The sequence below is a fragment of the Pezoporus occidentalis genome, unplaced genomic scaffold (assembly GCF_034315485.1).
Source record: "Pezoporus occidentalis ecotype Australia unplaced genomic scaffold, CSIRO_AGI_Poc_V1 ctg2, whole genome shotgun sequence".
Taxonomy (NCBI): Eukaryota; Metazoa; Chordata; class Aves; order Psittaciformes; family Psittacidae; genus Pezoporus; species Pezoporus occidentalis.
The window spans coordinates 13438317-13460343 of NW_026913855.1; the positions used below are offsets into that span (position 1 = coordinate 13438317).

General features: G+C 41.0%; 1 protein-coding gene and 1 long non-coding RNA gene across 2 annotated transcripts in view; both read right to left on the minus strand.

The window, feature by feature from the left end:
- Positions 1-22027, minus strand: part of ELOVL2 (ELOVL fatty acid elongase 2) — a 42494-nt gene that overhangs the window by 9609 nt on the left and 10858 nt on the right. Inside the window, exons 2-3 of the mRNA XM_062617886.1 lie at positions 10511-10574; positions 7099-7286 (exon numbers count right to left, since the gene is read on the minus strand). Of these exons, the coding sequence (XP_062473870.1) occupies positions 7099-7286; positions 10511-10574 (252 nt within the window). The remainder of the gene's footprint in view (positions 1-7098; positions 7287-10510; positions 10575-22027) is intronic.
- LOC134163229 (uncharacterized) lies at positions 598-4003 on the minus strand. The gene is made up of 2 exons (XR_009964633.1): positions 3954-4003; positions 598-1898 (listed from the first exon to the last, which is right to left on the minus strand). It is a non-coding gene; the product is annotated as an uncharacterized LOC134163229 (long non-coding RNA).

Genomic DNA, 22027 nt, shown 5'->3' on the forward strand with positions numbered 1-22027 from the left:
CTTTTGTCTTTGCATTTCACCACTTCGCACTCAGTGACCTCTTGCTGTCTAGGTTTTTTTCCTCACTTTTCCCTTCTTTCAAAAGGTAGAAAGGTGCACATGATCTCTTTTGTTTTCTCATCTCGTTCTCTTTGTCTTGCTCCCCTAAGTTTAAGACAGTCTTTCTGTCCTAGTTAAAGAATTTCTTCAAAGGGAACCTTCACCTCAAGCACCAGTCCTTATGGATCTAGTATAATTCTTTACTTCTCTGCTAATTTTATGTTTGTTAATTTCTGAACAATTAATGAAGCAGTAAATAAGCATTTATTACAGTCTTAAAAAAATAATATCATTATGTTGAAGTTGAATTTCTATAGTAAAATTCAGTAAAATTCCAGGATAGTTCAAATCAGCTGGGATCTATGTCTTTTTTACCTTTCCTCATCACTTGTACTATTAAAACTTTACTTAGGCCTTCCATTACTCAAGCTCTATCTTTTTAACACTTGTGCAGCTAGGAAGCAAATTTTTCTGATGCCAACCATTATAATGATGGAATAAAACTGAATTTAAGTGCTCTATTTTTTTATTTGTTCCTCCCCCCCCCCCCCCCCCCCCCCCCCCCGTTATTCTAAATCAAGGTATTATACTGGGCTTTCTAGTAATTTGTGAGATGCAATCGCAGTTGCAATGTGTAGGGCAAAAAATGGTTGTGACATATTGTGCTTCTGACCTTACCCTGCTGTCAGAGGATACAGAAAAGGTAATTCTGGTACTCCTGAAAAGCCTCACATTGTCTTGGTACCTATAGATTCACAAATTATGACTATAATTTAGAAATTGGACTTATTATGGGATGAATTTTCAGCTCCTATAAACAGGTAAAGTGAAGGTATTTTTCGTTAAATATCCTGTAAGGAAAAAATCTTTCCTTCTGGCTTCGCTAAAAATGTAGTGGGCTTGCAACACTTGTTTGGTTTTGCTTTTTCTCTTTTGCCTTGAATCATGGGGTACTCACATGCAAGTCCTGCTTCCCCATGTGGATGTAGTTGCTTGCTTACAGATCCTATAGGTGTAGTAAGTATGTGAAGCTACCTGGGGATACAGGCAGCTTGAGACATCAATGGCACATATCTCTAGATCTCCTTTTTAATCTGACTCAGATGGTGCCAGTGTTCTGGTTTTCCCAGTGCCTGATTGACAAAAGGGCTTGAGTGAGACCTTGATGACTAGCTGAGATTTAATTTAAATAGGGCAGAGGTGATACTTACTGCTGGGGAAAGCAGCGTAAGACTATGGTAGAGATTATGTCTTTTCCTATTAATGAGGGAGAGTAGCCTCACCTGAGTAATTTCACAATTCAGAGATCAGCACTGGCCTCTTTTATTTCCAGTTGTAATTTATCATTGGAATTGCAAAAGTTTTAACCTGCAGTGAACTTATCTTGGGCTCTGGTGCCTCAGACTGCATCCCTGGAGTATGGTTTGTGAGGTAACTTGCATAGGAAATAATTTTAAAATGTGCAAAGATCTGATTGCTTTTCACAGTTAGCTGGTTTTCTGCTCATAGTCGATATTTTTAGGATTGTAGGAGGATATTTGTGTAGAGGAAAGGCATAATTTTATTCAGTGAAATTACAGAAAGTTTTATTTTTATTGAAATAAAAAGGTGGTACTTGTTTTTTGTTATGCAGATTTTTCGCAATGTTACTAGAAATTGTTGGATCAGTAGACTTGACCTGGGTCCGTGAACACTTAGCAGCATGGAAGAGTACACAACCAGTAACAAACTTCTGATGCAGGTTTCTCCTGTAGTACAAGGGCGGCAGGAACTGTCTTCTGACCCCTCAGCAGTGCACATTCAGCCTGCATAATTTAAGCACAGGACTTGCATCTAAGCTTCATGTACATAAAGGATTGCTTTTTCCGTGCTCAAGATCGGAGCATCCCGACACGTAGGAAGTCAAGGAAGAGGGCCAAGAGACCTGCGTGGCTAAATAGGGAATTGCTGGGTATGCTCAAGTGGAAGAGGAGAGTTTACAGGTCATGGAAGGAGGGGCTGGCCACTTGGGAGGAATATAAGGCTGCTGCTAGAGGATGTAGGAAGGCAGCTAGGAGGACTAAGGCCTCCTTAGAATTAAACCTGGCGAGAAGGGTCAAGGACAGCAAAAAGAGCTTTTTCAAATACATGGCAGATAAAACTAACACCAGAGGCAATGCAGGCCCACTGATGAACGGGATGGGTGCCCTGGTGACAGAAGATACAGAGATGGCAGAGTTACTGAATGCCTTCTTTGTCTCTGTCTACTCTGCTGCAGGCAGTCCTGAAGAGCCCTGTACCCCTGAGACCTTAGGTGAAGTCAGGTCAACTGAGCGGTTTGCCTTAGTCGATGAGGAATGGGTTAGAGACCAGTTGAGCAATCTGGACATCCATAAATCCATGGGTCCAGATGGGATGCACCTGCGGGTGCTGAGGGAACTGGCGGAAGTCATTGCTAGACCACTCTCCATCATCTTTACCAAGTCTTGGGAAACAGGAGAGGTGCCTGAGGACTGGAGGAAAGCAAATGTCACTCCAGTCTTCAAAAAGGGCAAGAAGGAGGACCCGGGTAACTATAGACCGGTCAGCCTCACCTCCATCCCTGGGAAAGTGATGGAACACCTTATCCTTGGTGCCATCTTAAGGCATATCAAGGATAAGAGGGTTATGAGGGGCAGTCAACATGGCTTCACCAGGGGGAAATCATGTTTGACCAATCTCTTAGCCTTTTATGAGGAAATAACACGGTGGATGGATGATGGCAGAGCGGTGGATGTGGTCTACCTTGACTTCAGCAAAGCATTTGACACAGTCTCCCACAGCATCCTCACGGCTAAATTGAGGAAGTGTGGTCTGGATGATCAGGTAGTGAGATGGACTGCGAACTGGCTGAAGGAGAGAAGCCAGAGAGTTGTAGTCTATGGGGCAGAGTCTAGTTGGAGGCCTGTAACTAGTGGAGTGCCTCAAGGGTCAGTACTGGGACCGGTATTATTTAATATATTCATCAATGATTTAGATGAGGGAATTGAGTGTACTATCAGCAAGTTTGCTGATGACACTAAGCTGGGAGGAGTGGCTGACACGCCAGAAGGCTGTGCTGCCATCCAGCGAGACCTGGACAGGCTGGAGAGTTGGGCAGGGAATAACTGGATGAAATAGAACAAGGGAAAGTGTAGAGTCCTGCATCTGGGCAGGAACAACCCCAGGTTCCAGTATAGGCTGGGAAACGACCTGTTAGAGAGCAGTGTAGGGGAGAGGGACCTGGGGGTCCTAGTGGACGACAGGATGACCATGAGCCCACACTGTGCCCTTTTGGCCAAGAAGGCCAATGGCATCCTGGGGTGTATTAGAAGGGGGGTGGTTAGTAGGTCGAGAGAGGTCCTCCTTCCCCTCTACTCTGCCCTGGTGAGACCCCATCTGGAATATTGTGTCCAGTTCTGGGCCCCTCAGTTCAAGAAGGACAGGGAGCTGCTGGAGAGAGTCCAGCACAGGGCAACTAAGATGATTAAGGGAGTGGAGCATCTCCCTTATGAGGAAAGACTGAGGGAGCTGGGTCTCTAGTTTGGAGAAGAGGAGACTGAGGGGTGACCTTATTAGTGTCTATAAATATATAAAGGGGGAGTGTCACAAGGATGGAGCCAGGCTCTACTCAGTGGCAAACAATGATAGGGCAAGGGGTAATGGGTACAAACTGGAACACAAGAGGTTCCACTTAAACTTGAGAAGGAACTTCTTCTCAGTGAGGGTGACGGAACACTGGAACAGGCTGCCCAGGGAGGTTGTGGAGTCTCCTTCCCTGGAGACATTCAAAACCCGCCTGGACACATTCCTGTGTAACATTATCTAGGTGTTCCTGCTCCGGCAGGGGGATTGGACTAGATGATCTTTCGAGGTCCCTTCCAATCTCTAGCATACTGTGATACTGGGATAAAGACATGCTCCAAAACCAAGTGCCCCACTTTTCCATTATATTCAATGGGGAGAGAGGTAAGTGCTTTTGATGGCTTCAAGAAATCTATTTGCCTGACTCAGAATTCTAATAAACTACTCCTCTGGAAGGCCTTCAAAGCTACTGAACTTGACACAAAAATTCTGAGACATCTCAGTAGGATGGGGGCAGCTGGGCAGAGCTGTTTTGCTTTAGACCTTGTCCTTTGTATCTGACCTTGTGCTAATGGCACATCTTAGTTGTCCTAGAGCTGTTCCTGCTTTAGGGATTGGTTGACCTCAGAGCTCATGGAGCTAAAATTGGCACCCAGATACTTCAGGCACATGGTGCAGTGCATGGAGCTCTGGCTCAAAAGAGGATTCTGCCCTTCCAGACTTAAAAACAGGCTGTTTGTTATGACTCCTCAGTGTAACCTTTGTCTTCTTGCCTTGAGGCTGTACAAATCAACTGTAGTCAAGTGACAGGTAAACTAGGTCAGGAGATGAAAGTGAGGGGATAAAAAATTGCAGCATCGGTACCCCCATCAGCTGGTTTACCGTGTTTCTCATTTAAAGCCATAACACAGGCCAGACTGCATTTGGAGATACACCCTTTCTTTTGAGCGAGGTATTTTTTTCTTTTAAATGTCTAAGAAGCCCCCACTCCATTTTGGACCTATTACAAGATAAAGTGTGTTTTATAATAACCTTACAAACAAAACTAAGAATAGATGAGAACAATTGTAACAACTGTTTGGGTATCTTTTTGGTGGTTCTTATCTATTGCAGAGCTTATTATTAAGTGATAAATCTCTCTTACAGAGACCAGAGGGGTTCAGATGCACTGGGAGGATGATGGAATAAGACAACTGTTACAGATGTCTCTAACGAGGAATTAATCTGGAATCACACTCACTGGAGGGATCAGCTGTGTTTACATAAGAAACCACCATTGCAGAATGCTTTAAACATAGGTAACTCTTGCCTTAAAGAGCTCACAGTCCATAAAAGACAGAGGGAATAAGGGCCGCAGAGAAGCTTCAGAAACGAGATATTTTGTAATGTTGAGTCACCATAATGTTACTCAGTACTGAAGATGATTTCCATTTTCCCATTTGCCTGTTTTCCTTAAGAAAGGATGTGCAAGCTACCTCAGTCACATCTGCAAGTCTTAACTTCCATTCTGCTCCTTCATAGGAGAGGCTGTGATAGGAATCAAGCAAGTAGACCATGGAAAAAGACAGAAACACTATTATGGAAGTGTTTTACACAGCGTAAAACTAGCCTGGCTGGCAGTCCAGAGCTGAGAGTGAAATCTGCAGTAAACCAGTTGGCAGTGCAGATCGGTGCTGAGGTCCCCTGGGTTCCCAGCAAATACGGAATGTGGAGCTCTGAGCCACTGCCAGCCATGCCCAGCTGCAGCCTGGGGGGCAAAAATCAGCAGTCTCCAGCTAGAGAATCGAGGTCTAAAGGGACTAATCTGATCAGTAACACAACTCAGCAATTGTCTGCAGCAAAGTTAGCCTCAGGAAGGACAGGGTAGTCCCTGTGCAGAGGCACAATTCGTTCAAAGATGTGAAGGTGGCAAAAACCAGGTTTGCTTCATTCACATTAGTGAGACCTGCTAAAATTCTTTCTGTTCATTCATTTACTAGTGGCAAGCCAAATCAGCCTGCAAGGGGAAGGGATCAGTAGTTTTGTTCTCAGTTAATCCTTTTTGCCAAGTCCTGCTACTGAAGGCTTATCTGTATACCTTCCAGCAAAATAGGGATTTAAACATCAAAGTGCTAATTTGAATTCTGGAGGACAATCAGTATGGAGTCATCAAACCTTCAAGCAATTGTGCTGGTTTCTCCTCTGCTCTGGCCTGATCCTGCGCTCTCAGACACCCACAGCAACTGCTGAAGCCAGCTGGAGCTTTGGCAGGACAATGCTCAGTGTAGCTCAATCAGTCCTTTGCACAAAGGCACAAACCTAAAAAGCTCTGCTGCCTTTTAACCAGTCACCTGGTGTTTAGCTCAAATAAATTTAAAACTTGAAACCTCTGGGGTCCTGTTTGGCTTCTGCAGTTTCTTGTCTGACCAACAGAATAGTCGGTCCTTGTTTTTCTCATGGAAGCTGCTGTTGTGGCCGGGAAGCCAGGGAGCAAGAAGTGCATGGAGGCTGTGCAGGCAAAGCAACAATGTCAGCTCACACCTCCACAGGTCACACCATGAAATCGAGCACATCCTTCAGCCAGGGCTTCTCATGGCTGGGGTCACTTTTTAAGCCAAGTCAGAAAACGTCTTGTCAGGTTTCTCTTTTAGCGCTGCATTTTTGCTTTTTAGGGCTGCAACACTTTAATATTAAAAAGCACAAGGCTGAGAATGGGAATCTCCCAAATAATATCAAAATAGTGACTTTTGGCTTCTGCTCCTCACTGGGTAGGTGAAAACACACGTTCTTGCTGAGGAGCACTATTTGAGTCCTCTGCTGTTGCCAAATAATCAAATGATTCAAACCTCTCTTCAGGCCCTGGATGGATCCTGATTTCTGTGAGCGTGTTTCTTCCTGATAAGTACTTAGGGAGTAATCTGTGTGACCATATTCAGCTTCCAAGTCCCACAGCACTTGCTTTTGGCTGAAGTGGCAGGTTTTTAACACCTCTTACTCTCTGACCATATGAGGAAAGCTTCTTAGTTGGGGAGCAGAAAGATGACATTGAATTGTCAATACCATAAATAAATCAGTACTTACTTTCATCTATACATCTGCTCATATTCAAGCTTGGACGTTTGTACATAGAAAAATCATTCCATAGGCAGTCATATGAATAAAACCCAGTTCATGCGGGCTGAAGAATGAGGTGCATGTAGGCATGTTTGAGCAGAGTGACTGCTGCAGATTCAAATTCATGCTTGTAGACACTGGCCTGGACAGCTGTAAGCTGTCCCCACATGTGGACTGTGGCTCAGAAAGAACAGTTAAAGCATTCTGAGATGTAAGCTGAGAAGCTACAGTACAACTCACTGTCCAGTTGTGAAGGGACTTTTCTTGATCTTATATGTGCTGTTGATGTTGTATTTCCCAGAAAGACTATGTTGCTAAGATATTCCTGCTAAAAACTGTATATTGCTTACCCTCCTCAGGCATGTTTCATGGAAGAACGCTTACCTCTATGAGCATGTACAAGGAGAGCAGTGTAATCCCAAGGTTATATACAATGAGGTGAGTCCTGAGAGAGAAAGGAGGCCTATCCTTCATGAACTTGGTGCCCAGCCATATGCACAGTAGGTATGCTCCAGTAAGGAAAAAAGTGGGAAGGTAAGAGTCCAAAAGGAACCATCCTCTAACCCTGGGATCTGAAAAGAAACACATGATGCACACAATTAGGAAGGCTATGGTAAAGTATGGATAAAATAAGGCAAATCACGTTATGATAAAAAAATCTGCTAAAAGTGTGAGAGGGAATCTACCATGCTTTGGTTGCAAAACTTATTTGTTTCTTTTGCCTCCCCAAAACCGCATACTAATTCAGAGAATGTGTGCTGAAAACTGCATGGAATCCCCTAATGATTTAAAGTCACTTAAATCTCCTTATTTGAACAGGAAAGAGAAAATAAAAAGAAAACATTCCTATATGCTTTTTAAAATGTAATTTAATGTTTTAACTTTATATTTAATGAAATCATATCTTAATCTGCTCAACAGATAGCTTGTGAGTAGTAGTCAATAAAAGTATGCATGTAAAGTTGTTAGTTCATATATTACTTTAATTCTTCATTTGCAGAATTAAATGAAGATATATAACATTTGCTAAAAAGCATTTATGGGGGGTATTTTTCAAAAACATGAAATATGAAAAACAAATGGCAAATGTTTACTTTGGCTGTCGGAGATCTTTGTTAAGGCAAGGGCTTGCTTTCTCACAGTTTCTGTCCCATTTGCCTGGCCCTAAAATGAAATATTAAGGTCAAATCCTGTTTGCCTTATTCACACGAGTAATCCCACTGGCAGTAATCACATAGTTCAGTGTATATGAGCAAAGCCTAATCCCATATGCCAGTCTGGAGGCGGCACTTTGTTGTCGTATGAACAAGTGGATATCATGAGAGAAAGGAATGTTTTCTTTCTTTCCTTCCTTCCTTTTTTTTTTTTTTGAGATGGATCAAAATTTAGAGTTAGTATTGCAGAATGTCCATCTGCAGACATTTGTCTATGAAAGGAACAAAGAGCATCATGGCTAGCTTTTCATAAAGGTTACTTTATATCTGTCATGAATTACGGAGTAAATGAAGAAATAAGTCAGTGAAAAGCTATTGTGCAGGTCACAGTAGCTCTTTCTGCTCTTAGAAATTATTTTAAATTACTTGTTTTTTTACAAAGACCAAGGTTATGTTAAAAATTGTAAAAGAAAAGTTATTCATGGTGCATGAAAAAGAATTATTATTTTTCTGCCTCTGTTGAATTTGGAAAGGACTGGGCAATGGACGATGAAAAAACCAAATGTGCCCAAGCAATTTAACAAACTGTGGCTGATTGCAATTTTGCTGCACTGCATTCTTTCTGACTATTCTTTCCTTGGAAAAATACGCATGTATGTAAACTGAGATTTTAAGTGAATTGGAGTAATCTGCTTATGAACCACGCTATGAACATCGACTCTCTTGCTCATTACAGTCTCCTTCCACTTTCCACCATGATTCCATTGCAGTAACACCCATCTGTTGAATTTGGGCTCCACATGGGATGTTAGCTCCTTTGCAGGAAATACCTCCAGCCAGACCTAAATTACCATGAAGTGCAATACTCTCCTGTTCTTGACTTTCCCTTTTGGACTACCAAAAACCTCTAAGAGAGGTGTAGAATTTAAAGCAGCAATGACAACACAACCATCTATTACAAAGCAGGAATGGAGAGGAAAGGGTATGTATTTCAAAAAAAAGTTATTAGAAGAAGGAGAGATCACAAACATTTCTGTTGACTGACAGTTTGATCTCCATATTTGAATTACTGTAAAGGTGCACTGTCAATAGAAGAAAGGATTATTTTTACAATACTGGACCCATACAGCATCTGAACTTGAGACCAAGGCAGTGAATAAAGCCAAAGTGGGAAAGTGCTGGACTGCAACGGAGGAAGAAGCACGTGCCCACAACTCACATTGCTCTGCAAATAAGTTCATTCACAGTCATTGGCCATGATGTGCCAGACCCTTGGGGTGAAATCTTGGCTCCTTTGAAATGAGTGGCAGGCCTCCCAGGCTCTTTAAAGGAATCGGGCATTTATCAGTGAAGTTTAGAAACATTTGGATTCAAGTTTCTGTATAGCTTTGGCCGGTTGGTGTCTGAGTAGATTCAGATCTTTCTAGGTGCAAAGGGTAAATGGTTTTGAGCCAATGCCTTGCTACTGTTCATACTCATGTGAGGGGTACTTATAACTTTATCATCACTTTATTAAAATATATGTATTACTGATGTTCTGTTTCTTTCATATAAAACAAGCAACCAATTAGCTAGATTTAGTTCCTGCAATTCAATATTCCTTAATTTTTCATAACACCGAACAATACTCTGCAGATGAAGGCGACCCTGGAAAAATGCTCTCTTACAGAACATTATTTCACTCTCTCTCATTTTGCCTTGAGCCTAGGTAATCTCCTATCCAGAATAGCGTGGACCAACACCAAAATATTAGACTGCTTCTTACTGAGAGATGCAGTTTCTGTTCCCTGATCCAAAGAACTTGGTCTGGTAGTTCAAAAGCAAATATTGAAGTACATTTATGTACAAAGTTCAGCTGAAACCAGTGAACAAAGGCATAAAATATGCCTACATATAAATGAAATTCAGATCTTTGGTAGTACACCCCTTCTTCTAGTACTGCCATACTGCACCTGGTGTTTGCCTGCTATCACCAATGAAAGCAGAGATTGCCTCTGAGAACTAGGGTGTGGCTTTCTATTTCTTCTTCTGCTCTTAGCCACACCTGGTAATGACTAAACATAGTGTAGTTCTTGGGTACGGGTACCGTATAGCCGCATTTCAGGAGTTATTACCTAAAATATAAACCATGTGATTGTTTTTTAAGACAGGTAACTGGACCAAATAATAACTGGGTTATGAATGAGAATCAGTCCCAAACCAGATCTTCCACTTTCAGAAAAATCCAGGCTTTCCTTTTCTTTTATCTACATTAGGATGCAAAATTGAAATCCTTTGACATTCTTAGAAAGAAAGGACTCCCAAATCTAGTGATTTCTAAGTTAAAAAAAAAAAAAGAAAAAAAATCAGCCTAACCTCTTTCACCTTCAGTATAATCTGTGAGTGGTTTTAATTTCTATTGCAGGTAATACGTCAAAGAGTCAACACAAAAATCTATTGGCTTTCTATAAATGCATTGCATTCATAGATTTCCCACAATAATGGTGTGTTCTTGTAAATACTGTGATTCTGCCTTGTCCACATTTTTCTATCTGAATAATCTCTCAGTGAAGATTTTGATTGCTTCTACTTATTGGAATATTTTTGAGTGGTAATCTGGATAGGTATTATTTCCTAGAAGGGCTATAGGTGGAGCAGCTTACCTCGAGGCCCAAACATATACTCCACAAACTCATTTACTTCCCGGTCAAAAGCTTTCAGGCTCTCCTAAAAAAATAAAAACAGGCTATGTGACAAAGATGTTATCTCTTAGCTCACATAGAGAATACAATTAAAACAATCTAACAAAGAGTATGTCATGCTCAAATATTTCTAAAGTACACAACATCATCCTCCACTGAAAAAAACCCAAATCTCTTTAAAAATTAATTTAGAGCAGTTTGTGGTCTAGGTAACAATAAAGGCCTTGTTACTGGAAATTGTCCAAGCCAGAACACTTGAGGAAGGGAAGCTGAGGTTTTACAAATGAGTAAGAACAAGTATCACAGCAAACTCATCTGTTACGGATGTTGTTTTTACTTCAAAGCTGCCTGGTTGCAACCAGTTCAGTGACAGCGCATCAGCTGAGTATCTCAATGCTTTACACTTAAAGAAGGAAACCTTTGGGGTGAGCCAACTGAGATTTCTCTAAATCAGGCACTGAGCTCTTAAAATAAAGTCTGTAACTGAACCCAGACCTCCAGTAATGAAGTTCAGGCAATGTAAGGAGGGAGGGAGGAAGAAGAGGGTTACATTACAGAGACTTTGTGTTTTGAGGTCAGTGAAGCTGCTAAGCTGGCAGGCTTAGCAAGTTTGTGTTTGTGACTGAGTTGGAAGCCAAGCCATGATCAACAGAGTCTTTCCCTTACTCGGATGTGGTGGCCTCTCCAAAAAATTTCTTCCCAGACTCCAGTCCTGGGCAGTGGCTTCCTGCATGGTGGTGCCTGAACAACTCTTTGCCACAAGCCTGAGGTCAGCCAGGTTCTTCCTCTGCTCCTTCCAAAAATGCCCTCCTGTGCTTGATGAATCAATTTCAGCACTGAGCAAATACAGCCAAGCTGAGAAGACAGACACTGAACATCTCCACAGCACAAGAGCTGCCAAGGGCTGTGTGTGCCTCTGAATGACAGGTATCTCCACATCAGCCTGGGCTACAGTCACCATTAGCAGCTCTGCTTCATGAGTAACCACATTTGCACCCTGCCAGTTCCAGCCCTGACTTCTGCATTCCCCAGATGAGGCTGGGTTATGGTCTGCACAGTGAGAAGCTCCTGGTGCTCCCAAACCCACTGTGCTTCTTCTCCTACTTTTTGGTCCTTAGGATGTTCAAAGTGGACACATGTGCGAATACACAGCAGCAAGAGGTTTGTGTGAATTTATGTGAATGTGACGCATTTTGCACAAATACATGGCAGCATCTCAGGCTATAGAGATCTCTCTCTGCAAGATGGTGCAGTGTTCATCTTATCTTTAAAAAAAGACAAAAAAACCCAAACCCAAACCTAAAAGTATATCTGTAGAGAGCTATTTAACACAAAGCAAAGGAATTGCTCTGAAAAAGGAGAGAATAAAACATGATATTCATAATACAAAAATATTTTTCATACTTTGCAGCACTGAGGAAACTAAAATAGCTTTTAGGAAGGGGTCCTGACTCCTGCCCCTGAAAAAAGGTATTTTCTCTATATGAGACAGTTTCCTCAGCAGCCTAAGGATGACTCTGTCATAGGAGGTGGCTCCATTTCCAAATGTGGGACCTGTGCAAAAGACCTGCTTCCATTTTGACTTCCTGGAGCTATGCAGTTTTTCTGCTATTATTTCATGATGATGGTACTGCCATTTGGGGAATGCCAGACAGCTGTTTGTCTATATGCCTACCTGCTGCATTAATTTGAAAGGGCTACCCCTGTGCTTGATGATTTTGTGGTGAGACTTAACAGACTGGTTTAGGAAAGACACACTTATGGATTCAAGTGACTTGTAGGAATGAGCATACAAAGCTGCTTGCTTTCATGCTTATATAAATAAATTTTACATATCAAGAACAAAGTAATAAACCATGTATATTCCTTTTATATTAAAATACTGCAGACAAATCTGTTCTCAGCTGCATTGAAATAGCCATTAGGGTCTGAATTCTTCTAACAGATGGAGGAATTAGAATTGTGGAATAATTATTAAGGAGAAAAAGCAGAATAAATACTTAAAGAACTAATATCATAGAGTCAAAGAATCATTTAGGTTGGAAAAGACCTTTAAGATCATCAAGTCCAACTGTAAACCTAGCACTGCCAAATTCACCACTAAACCACGTCCCTAAGCACCATGTCTACACATTTTTTAAATATCTCCAGGGACAGTGATCCCACCACTTCCCTGGGCAGCCTGTTCCAACGACTGATTACCTTCTCAGTGAAGAAGTTTTTCCTAATACCCAGTCTAAACCTACCCTGGTGCAGCTTGAGGCCATTACCTCTTGTCTTATCACTTGCTACTTGGGAGAAGAGACCAGCCACCTCCTCTCTCAATCCTCCTTTCAGGCAGTTGTAGAGAGTGATAAGGTCCCCCTTGAGCCTTCTCTTCTCCAGACTAAACCTCCCAGTTCCCTCAGCCATTCCTCATCACACTTGTGCTCCATACCCTTCACCAGCTCTGTTGCCCTTCTCTGAACCCGCTCCAGCACCTCAATGTCTCTCTTGTAGTAAGGGGCCCAGAACTCAACAAGGAATACAGGCCAGGATGCTGTTGGCCTTCTTGGCTGCCTGAGCATGAGCTGCTCATGTTCAGCTCTGTCAATCAGCACCCCAAGGTCCCTTTCCACCAAGCAGCTTTCCAGCCACTCTTCCCCAAGCCTGTAGTGTTACATGGGGTTGTTGTGACCCAAGTGTAGGGTCCCTCACCGGCCCTGCTGAACCTCATACAGTTGTCCTCAGCCCATTGATTCAGCCTGTTGAAATCCCTCTGTAGAACCTTCCTACCCTCAAGAAGATCAACGCTCTCACCCAGCTTGGTGTCATCTGCAAAATGCACCAAGATTGTTTTTTTGTGTAGGTTACTGTTATCACTGATCCAGCTTGTGACAGTTGACCTCTTAGACCTGGCTAGGATCAGCAGACAGAATGCTGATCAGATGAGCTGGTCTAAAGTGAAATCTACCTACCTGTGAATGTGCTTAAATGACACAGTGGGGACTTGTAGCAGCTCCCAACTTCACTCTGGTCTATCTTAATTAGCACTGCATAAATCCAGTGCCTGGTTTGCTTTCACTGACTTGAGAGTAGAAATTTTTCTGGGTGGTGCAACAGAAGAAATAAATATACTTCTTAAGAATTTGCCTCCCTTTTAGTTTTTTTACAGCATATCTTTGTTTACAGGAACAAAAACAGAGATTTATCCGATACAGATTTACGGGGTTGTTAAAGAAAATATGTTTGTTTATACACCTAATACTATTACTAATAGTTAAGAAAAAATCCCAACATTACTGTAAAAAAGGTAGGTCATTTTAAGTGACTGGTCTTGCCATCTTCCTGTCAACACAGTTACCAGAGACCACACCAAATTTCTGGGTTTTAAAACATGTCCTTAATAGTGCCTCTGAGCAGATTAGGTGTAAATGTCTTGCTCAACATGATCTGGTTTATTTCTGAAGAAAAGCAAATAAAACCAGCTTGAACAAAACCACATGCTCAAATTCACTTCTCTCTGGCAAATCCCTGTAATAGCCTTTATCAAGGAAGGTATTTGAGTTACAAGGCTAAAGATTAATGTGTATTTCATGTTTGTCCTTCTGTTGTACAGGACATTGCTCTGGGTATTGGCAAGCCAGCATTTGGGCAGGATTTTGGACAGATTTGTGGAAGATCTGTTTACCTACAGCTATGAAAAAGGCATCAGGTTATCTGAGCAAATCAAATGGAAAGAGGGGAGGGAGCATAAAATAACATAGAGATCTCTAACGTGTTTCAACATTTTTGCAACAGAAATCGAGGTGAATAAGTAGCACAGTACACATATGTGAATTACTGTTTTCATGCTGATTGCACTTAAAATACTATATGGAAGTCAGCAGGTATGGGAAAAAACCCCTTCTATACTTATTTGTCTTTGTTAGTGTTTGTCTTCACTGGCAGACCAATGTCCACTGGTTTCCTAATAGTTTCAGTAAAAGAAGTATAAGCTGTGCAGAAATTTGTGAGGCTTTTTGTTTGATTATGCAGAATTTGAATGGCTTTCTGAAATAAACTTTCTGCAGCTGAGTAAATTGCATTCAGTCTCACTGATGCTATCTGAAAACCTTCTGTATCGGTATTGGTTTTTTTGTTTTGTTTTGTTTTTCATGCAAAAGCCCTGAATGTCATTCAGTATCTCAAAAATCTGAGATAATCTGCTTGTTCTTACACAGCTTTACAGAAATTATAATACTCTGTATAAAAAGAGATCTTATTTCAGAATTCAAACAAAAAAAAGCCCAACCAGAAATGAGTGCTACACTCTGCTTTCTGATACACTCCCTGGAAGCAAATGTGATATTTGAAACAACCATGGTAGAAAATACATATATTAACAGTATGGTGATTTTTACTATTTAGATGGCAACTTTTCCTCAATTCCCTGAAAATTTCTACTCCGTAAACAGCCAGCGACTGGGCAGTATTGGAATTAGTCTGAATTTATCAGCATGTTTAAAGGAACTAATTTTGATGCCTGAATCTCTGATGCTGATAGCTGACCAAAATTAGGAGCTAGCTACATTACAAAGCTTTAGTCAGCACAGCTATGTTGCCAGAGCTCCTAGTAGAAGCACAGCTCCCTGACTCTGGTAAACCGGGCTGGCTAAAGGGCTCTTTTGCCAATGTAAGGTACATCTGCATGGGATGTTTTTGCTACTGTAGAAATCTCACTGCCTAATTCCTTCCCAAAAAGCAGCATTGCAAAGCCAGCATAATTCTGTAACTGGATCTGTCCTACAAAGGCATATAATGTGATGTGATAGAAGCGACCGAAGCCAAGCAGTACTGCAGCAGGTCCAGACAGGTGCCCATATGTGAACAATGTTTGGTAAAGCTCCTGTTCTGTGGAAAATAGCCATGAATAGCTAGTGAAAAGAACTACTGATGACTCCATCTAAAGTTATTCTTTTAGAATTCCAAGAATAGAGAGCTATATCTTTGTTTTGGAAACACAAGTTGTGCAATACATTTGAATTAATGCAAAAAGTCTCTGAAAAACATGATACAGTGGAGCAAAAGCAAGAGGGCTGTTCCAGCTTTAGCACAAAATAAAAAATGAATGGTCTTCCTAAGTTTCTTTCTTATTTCCTTTCTTCTAAAGGCTTTCGCAATAAACTGTAAGCACTCCAGGAAAGAAAAATCTTGTTATTGTTGTCAGTAAATTATTTAAAAGACTTCAAGACCAGCTTTGAAGGTAACAAAGAATAACACTGCTTATAGTTAAGAAACATATTCTTTCTAAAAGAATTCAGTAAGAGACATGTCCAGTCTGAAAATTTATCTGATTTTCAATGTTTTTCAACCAGATTATATTTTATTGCTATTATTTTCTCATACTCTGCCATATACACCCCATTCTACAGCTAAAGCTTATACACGTATATACAAATAGATGTGCACATATATACAAATGCCTGGATATTTTCCAGTTGACACTACCAAATTCAGCACTTTTTGTGACAAAAAGGGCAATATCTTTGCAGCTAAGGGTTATTTTTGCATGCATTTGGAAATACCAACTGCAAGTTAGCATCCTACATGAGGCTGGTAGCTTGCAGCCCTGCCTGTTATCTGACAAAGTAAGTTGGTGGGGGAGCTGATTCATCAAATAAGCTGGTTTTCTCTAGAGGGGATTGAGAACAGCTGTTTGAACAATGATTACAGCCAAAAGTCCTGAACATCTTCTCCTGTGCTGATTTAGTCACTACCAAGAAAGCTGAGTTGGTGTTAATGAGGGTGAAAAAAGGTAAGAGGATGGTAGCTGCAAAGGAAAGGGAGATTCACAGATTTTTGTTTTAATAGCTGCTCAGGTTGTACTACCTGCAAGAAAATGCTATGTTTTCAGTGGATTCCTCAATAAAAAGACTGGTTTGTAATTTCTGATGTGAAAAATTAATAGAAGGATGTAAAGTTTGATAAAGAAAGGCACAATTAAATGTAGCCAGAGGTTTTATCTTCAGTAGTTACTGCATTTGACCTGTCTAGGTGGCTTGACTTTGAAAAATAGATTTGTTTTCCCCTGGAATATATAGTTTCTCCTCTGAATTGTGTTCATGTAACTTTGAAGGGACAGCACTTGTGTCTAAAGGTTCTCTTACTTAATTGCTGTTTAGAGAAATTCACCATGTGGTTTAGCAATACCCACAGGAAAGTGGTAGGCTGCCAGCACTCTCTGCACCAAGCCTAAAGCTTGGGCAGATTTACCTAAGTCACCAGAAGTGTGCTAAGAGATGCTGTTTACACAGGCAAACTGAATTAATTAAATTTCATCTTGATTTTAGTTCTGTATTCTCTCTACTCAAACATATCTTGCAAGGAAGAGTTAAATCTGCAAAGAGGTCTGGGGTGTAGTGTTGTGGTGGCGATGCTAAGGTGTCTTGATGAGCTCCATGGTCCCAGGCGAGACATCCAAGCTCTCTATGCAAGACACAAGACCTGGGTACCTGGCTGCCTTCCCTGTGCGTGCAGGTGACTTGCAGAGGGTACAGAAGCTCCCTGTCTGGAGGGTGGTATCTAAGCTTTCTGCCCCCCCCCCCCCCCCCCCTTGTGATTTACAGACAGTGGCTGTGTCTGGAGCCGGGTACCTACACAAGCTGTTCCCCTTGCAAACAGACCCAAGGTAAGAAAGTGGTACCCATGTAAAAGCAGCAGCCAGCGTGCTAGGTGTTCCTGTGATATTGCTGTTCACACCTGCCCCCTGTCTCGTCTGTCAGTGGGTTTCCAGTTTGTATTGTCATACTTAAAATGGTCTCTGCCTTGCTGGAGGTGATTGCAACAGTTCAGCAGCAATCTTTCCTCTTAATATACCTCCATTCTTTGGCAAGTTATAAACAGGTCTCTTGGCAAACTTGTAACTAAACCAAGCTTCCCTGTGGTCTCCATATACCTCTGGTGAATAATGTCACCTTTTTCTATTTCCACTTGTGCTGAGAGTTCTTTTTGCATGTGTTTCACCCCCAAACCAGACTGGAACATTAAAGCAATAGAAACTGTGAGCCTGGGAAACATCCCTCCTCATTGCCCAGAGTGGAGAAACAGCAGAGAGTCTCAAATCAACAGCTCCCATGGGCAGATCTCTGCTTGCACAGAGAAAAGACAGAAGGTATTTGGCACATTTTCTGCTCAAACAGCTGGTGGCAGAAAGCTAACCCCATCCTTCATTATCTGTTCCTGTGTTATCTTCAGTATTTTAAATAAAGTGCTTTCCTTCTGGTGAAAGGGAAGAAGATGACCTTGAGGTTGAAAGACTTCCACATCCACTTCTGGAGTGTGAGTTTAGCTGGCCGACATAAAGAGTCAGAGGACACAGCTCTCTTAACAAGCCCCTGCTTAGACATCTTATGGCTCTCAGAGTATTATTCACAGAGAGCATTAAGGGAAATGGTGGCCTACTAAAGCCAACATACTTCAAGATTTTCACTTCTGGAGAAATGGCACTAATATTTAGGTTCCTTATGCCTTGGGATTTTCAGTTTTGTTTAGCAAGAGGTCTCTTTTCCACTTGATTTTGCAGTCCTGCTCAGTGCTACACACATTTATCCAATGCACGAGACTAAGGACCTAGGTGGAGGAATATCTGCTTTAACGCTTCTGTCAGGACTCAATTCAGATTGAAGCACCATCAACACCAAAGGTGAATAAGCAGTAAGAGACAACAATTTTAACAAACACACTGTAAGTCTGTAAGCTATTTCAGACTTTAGTCTTTGCTTTAAGACCATGCAATGTGCTAGGAGTCAGAGAAAACATTAGTTTCTCACTAATAAGTGAGGCTTACCTTATTTTATGACCATGCTACTGTCAGATCATATATCGTGAGATAAATTGCTTTTGCAAAATTAATCAGCTCTTTGGTTTGTTGTTCCTGTTTTTTTTTTTAAGTGCAAGGAAAAGGAAATAGGAAGGTTTCTGCACTACAATTGCAGGGGTTAGAATAAAAGTGATTTAAGAACCCATTAATATTTATTGGTTTCCCAAAATCTATTCATAATTCAAGTACTTGAAAGCATTTGGCCTATTACACATATTTTCATTCTTTTATCCTGCAAAAGGCTGAGTGTCACATTGTCTCCAATTCCCTTTCCGGAATCACTGCTTTCAGGATTCTAAAATTTCCAAATTTTTTCGCTCTGTTCTTTACAATTATATTGCGTAATCACCAAAATAACACATGGTGATCACACTGCTCACAATAGAACTCTTCTGGCCTTAAAAGAAAAGCAGGAGAGAAGGGTTGCTGCTGTGGCCCAATTTGCAACGTGTGTCAGTCATTTGCACTCCTGAGAACCATATCTCTATAATCCATCATCTTGCTTGTTATCAGAATTTCAAAATGAAACTGTCACCAAAGCAGATCAGGGCAATCCTTTTAAAAGTAATCCTGCTCAATTCTATGTGCTACACAGGGGAACATCAGCTTAACTTGTAATTAAAGAAGATTTCTCTTGGGAGACCTCAGATGCGGCATGTCAGTTCCCAAGAAAATGGTAGCAATTATTGACCTAATTTTTCCTTTGCTCTAAGAATCAGATTTAAAATGACAGTATGATCTGGGAGGGAGCATAATTCCTATCAGTGACGATGTGCCAAGACTGTATGACTGTGAGGGAATAAATAAAAAAGGAAATAAGTAAAAAATGAAAGAGCAGGTAAAAATTCTGCCTCCTTCTAATAGCCTGAGTGAATAAATAACTTTCTCTGGCAAAGCAACAATCTCTGGGAGCTGGCCTTGGCTTCAATAAGAGAAAGTTTCCTTTGGAGCAGGAAAGTCCTTAAGCTATAAGCAAAGAATCCTAATGAGGTGTTTTTTAGAGAGAAGCTAATTCTGTTATGGTGGCTTCCTTAATGGACTGCTCAGCTCTTGGCAACTTCGCAAGGAGCTGGGAAGACAAATCAGTATCAGCAATATACAAGCCTGCACAGCTTAACATACCTGTTTCCAAACAACTAGACTGGGTAAAGGATGCCTAACCAATCTATGTAATTCATTAAATAAAGCAGTATATCACTTCTCATTGTATAAGACCAAGACAGCCAGCTGCACTTTGAGGAGCATGGGAAAATAATTCTACCAGAGCAAAGGAGGGTAATTACCATTTTAAGGCCTTGGATTTACCAGATGATTTGGGTTGGGAACAGAATATTCCCCAAAGATATGCCTGGGTGTACAGTGTCTGCCCAACTTTTGCCATGTACACAACTACACAGTTTTTGCAACAAAAGCTTGCAGCCTAAATTTAGAATAAAGTTAATAGATAAGATGGGGATAGGGAATAGATGAAATGGCAAGGGAGAATTACAGCAACAAGTCTGTGAGGCATCTCAGTTTTCTCAGTATGCTGTATCATGATTATTTTGTTTTCCTTGCTATTTGCAGACAGATTTTGTTACTGCTAAGAAGCTGATTTCCTAAGTCGGTATAATGCATGCAGGCCTTTATTTTGTACTTGGCATATATGTTTGGCCATTTTTCTGGAGAAAGCGACCAACACAGAAAACATACCCTTTCTAGTACTGTGAAAATCTCTTCATTTTCTACTGTAACAAACTTCAGGATCCAAGATAGAGGATCCTAAGCCTCTGCACAGGATCTCCTGGCTTGTTAGACAATGAACCTTAAAAAAAACCCTAAACGCCAAAAGCAAGAGCTCTGGCTTTCCCACAGTCCTGGCAGCACAGGAGGACAAAGGGCACTCTATGCCCAAGAAGTAGGTTTCTTGGTTGCGGTCCCAGATGCCTGCAACGCAACGCTGTGTCCCCGTGGTGGGGATTAATGTGCAAGGGGCTGCTTGCCCCTCCTGTTACAGGCAGGGAGGATCAAAAGGGATTTCTAAAACATGTTCCCTGGCTTGGGCTCCTTCCCACTGAATGGTTTTGCCTGAGTTTCTTAAACAGCTTGTGCTAGTGATGAGGGGGAACAAGGCAGGAGTATGTGAAAACCTGCCTGGGTAGCATTTCTAGCATCTCTGGGTGTCTGTGGTTTTCTTTTTTAAAGACGTTAAATTAAAATGTTAAAATAAAAAAATAAACATAAAAATAAACCCTTAGGGTTTTTTCTTTATGTCTTATACTCATTAACAGACAATTGTCAGCAGCCCTTCAGAAAATTCTATGTCAGAAACTCAACTTGTAAAATATTAACTAAATAATTGTTTAATTAAGTCTTTCATGCAAAGCTAATTCCCTTTATAGGCATGCTTTTGCTAAGGACAGCAGTGGCAAAAGATTAAATACAGGCCTATGAAGCACATAAAAGAAACAAAAGACTCTGAGCTGCTGGAAAACTTGACAGCTATATACATATACGTTATTTAATACCTGTTTTAAACCAAGTCAGGATGTATAAGGTAAAATGGACTTCATGTGTGTGTGTGTATATATAATGCTAAAGGTACTGTACACAAGAAAATAAATGCAGGACACCTAACTGTGTACTATATTTATAGTCAATGTATTACGAATTTCTGAAGTTCACTACTATTAAAACTATGCTCCTGAGGTATTTTAAAATTGCCATAAGTACTGAATGTGTCCAGAAGAATGTTTTAAGTATAAAAACTTTTGGGAGAAAACAGAGAAATACAGAAAAACTTAGTTTTTCTGACAAAAAATGATGGTCCTGTAAATGCTTTCATCCTCATGAACAAAACCATCTCCAGCTGATGCAGTCACTAAACTGCATTGAACTCTTGATGAACATAAATACAAACCAAATCGGAGCTAGAGAGCTGTTGTGTTTTAGACACCACAAGAGTTGCTGTGCTGGCTGGAGAATTGGGTTCCAGTGCATCAGCTTCTTAGCTGTGCTTTCCTGGGATGGGAACACCACTATGGACTTGGCAGTGCTGGTTGTACAGCTGTTGCAGATTTCAGATAAAGTGACTCTGGATAACTGAAACTATCCAAACAGAACCTCTTAAAATATGTTATGCAGAGCTCATGTGAAGAGCCATGCAGGACAGTGACCTGCAGCAAAGGGATGGTGCTGTGTGACTGGGAGCAGTAATCTCATCTGCTGGCACAGCTGGAACAGGAGCAGACAGATGTTCACATATTTGGTTGGCTTTCATAGTGACTTCTTTAGCATAGATCTCCCAAATGAAGCTCCTTCCATCCCGCATTTTTACTGAGCTAAACCACAGAGTTCTTGTTTTCATAAATTTACATTTTCTAAAGATTACAGTCATGTTTCCAAGCTTTTCACTGCCTCAGTAAAACTAGAATTATATTTAAAAGGAATATTGTAAGTTAAGATTATTTCTGACCTCTGTAGAGTTAGAAAACCAAGAAAGAAGAAAGTGGGATTAAAACCCACAAAACCAGATCTGTAATAATGCCTGTGTGTATGTTTTGTTTCCAAACCCCTCTACTGAAGGTCTTATTTAATCCTCATATAAAGCTATTGAGTGAGATGAATTCTGCCCAGCTGTATTTCCTTTGTAAAAAACT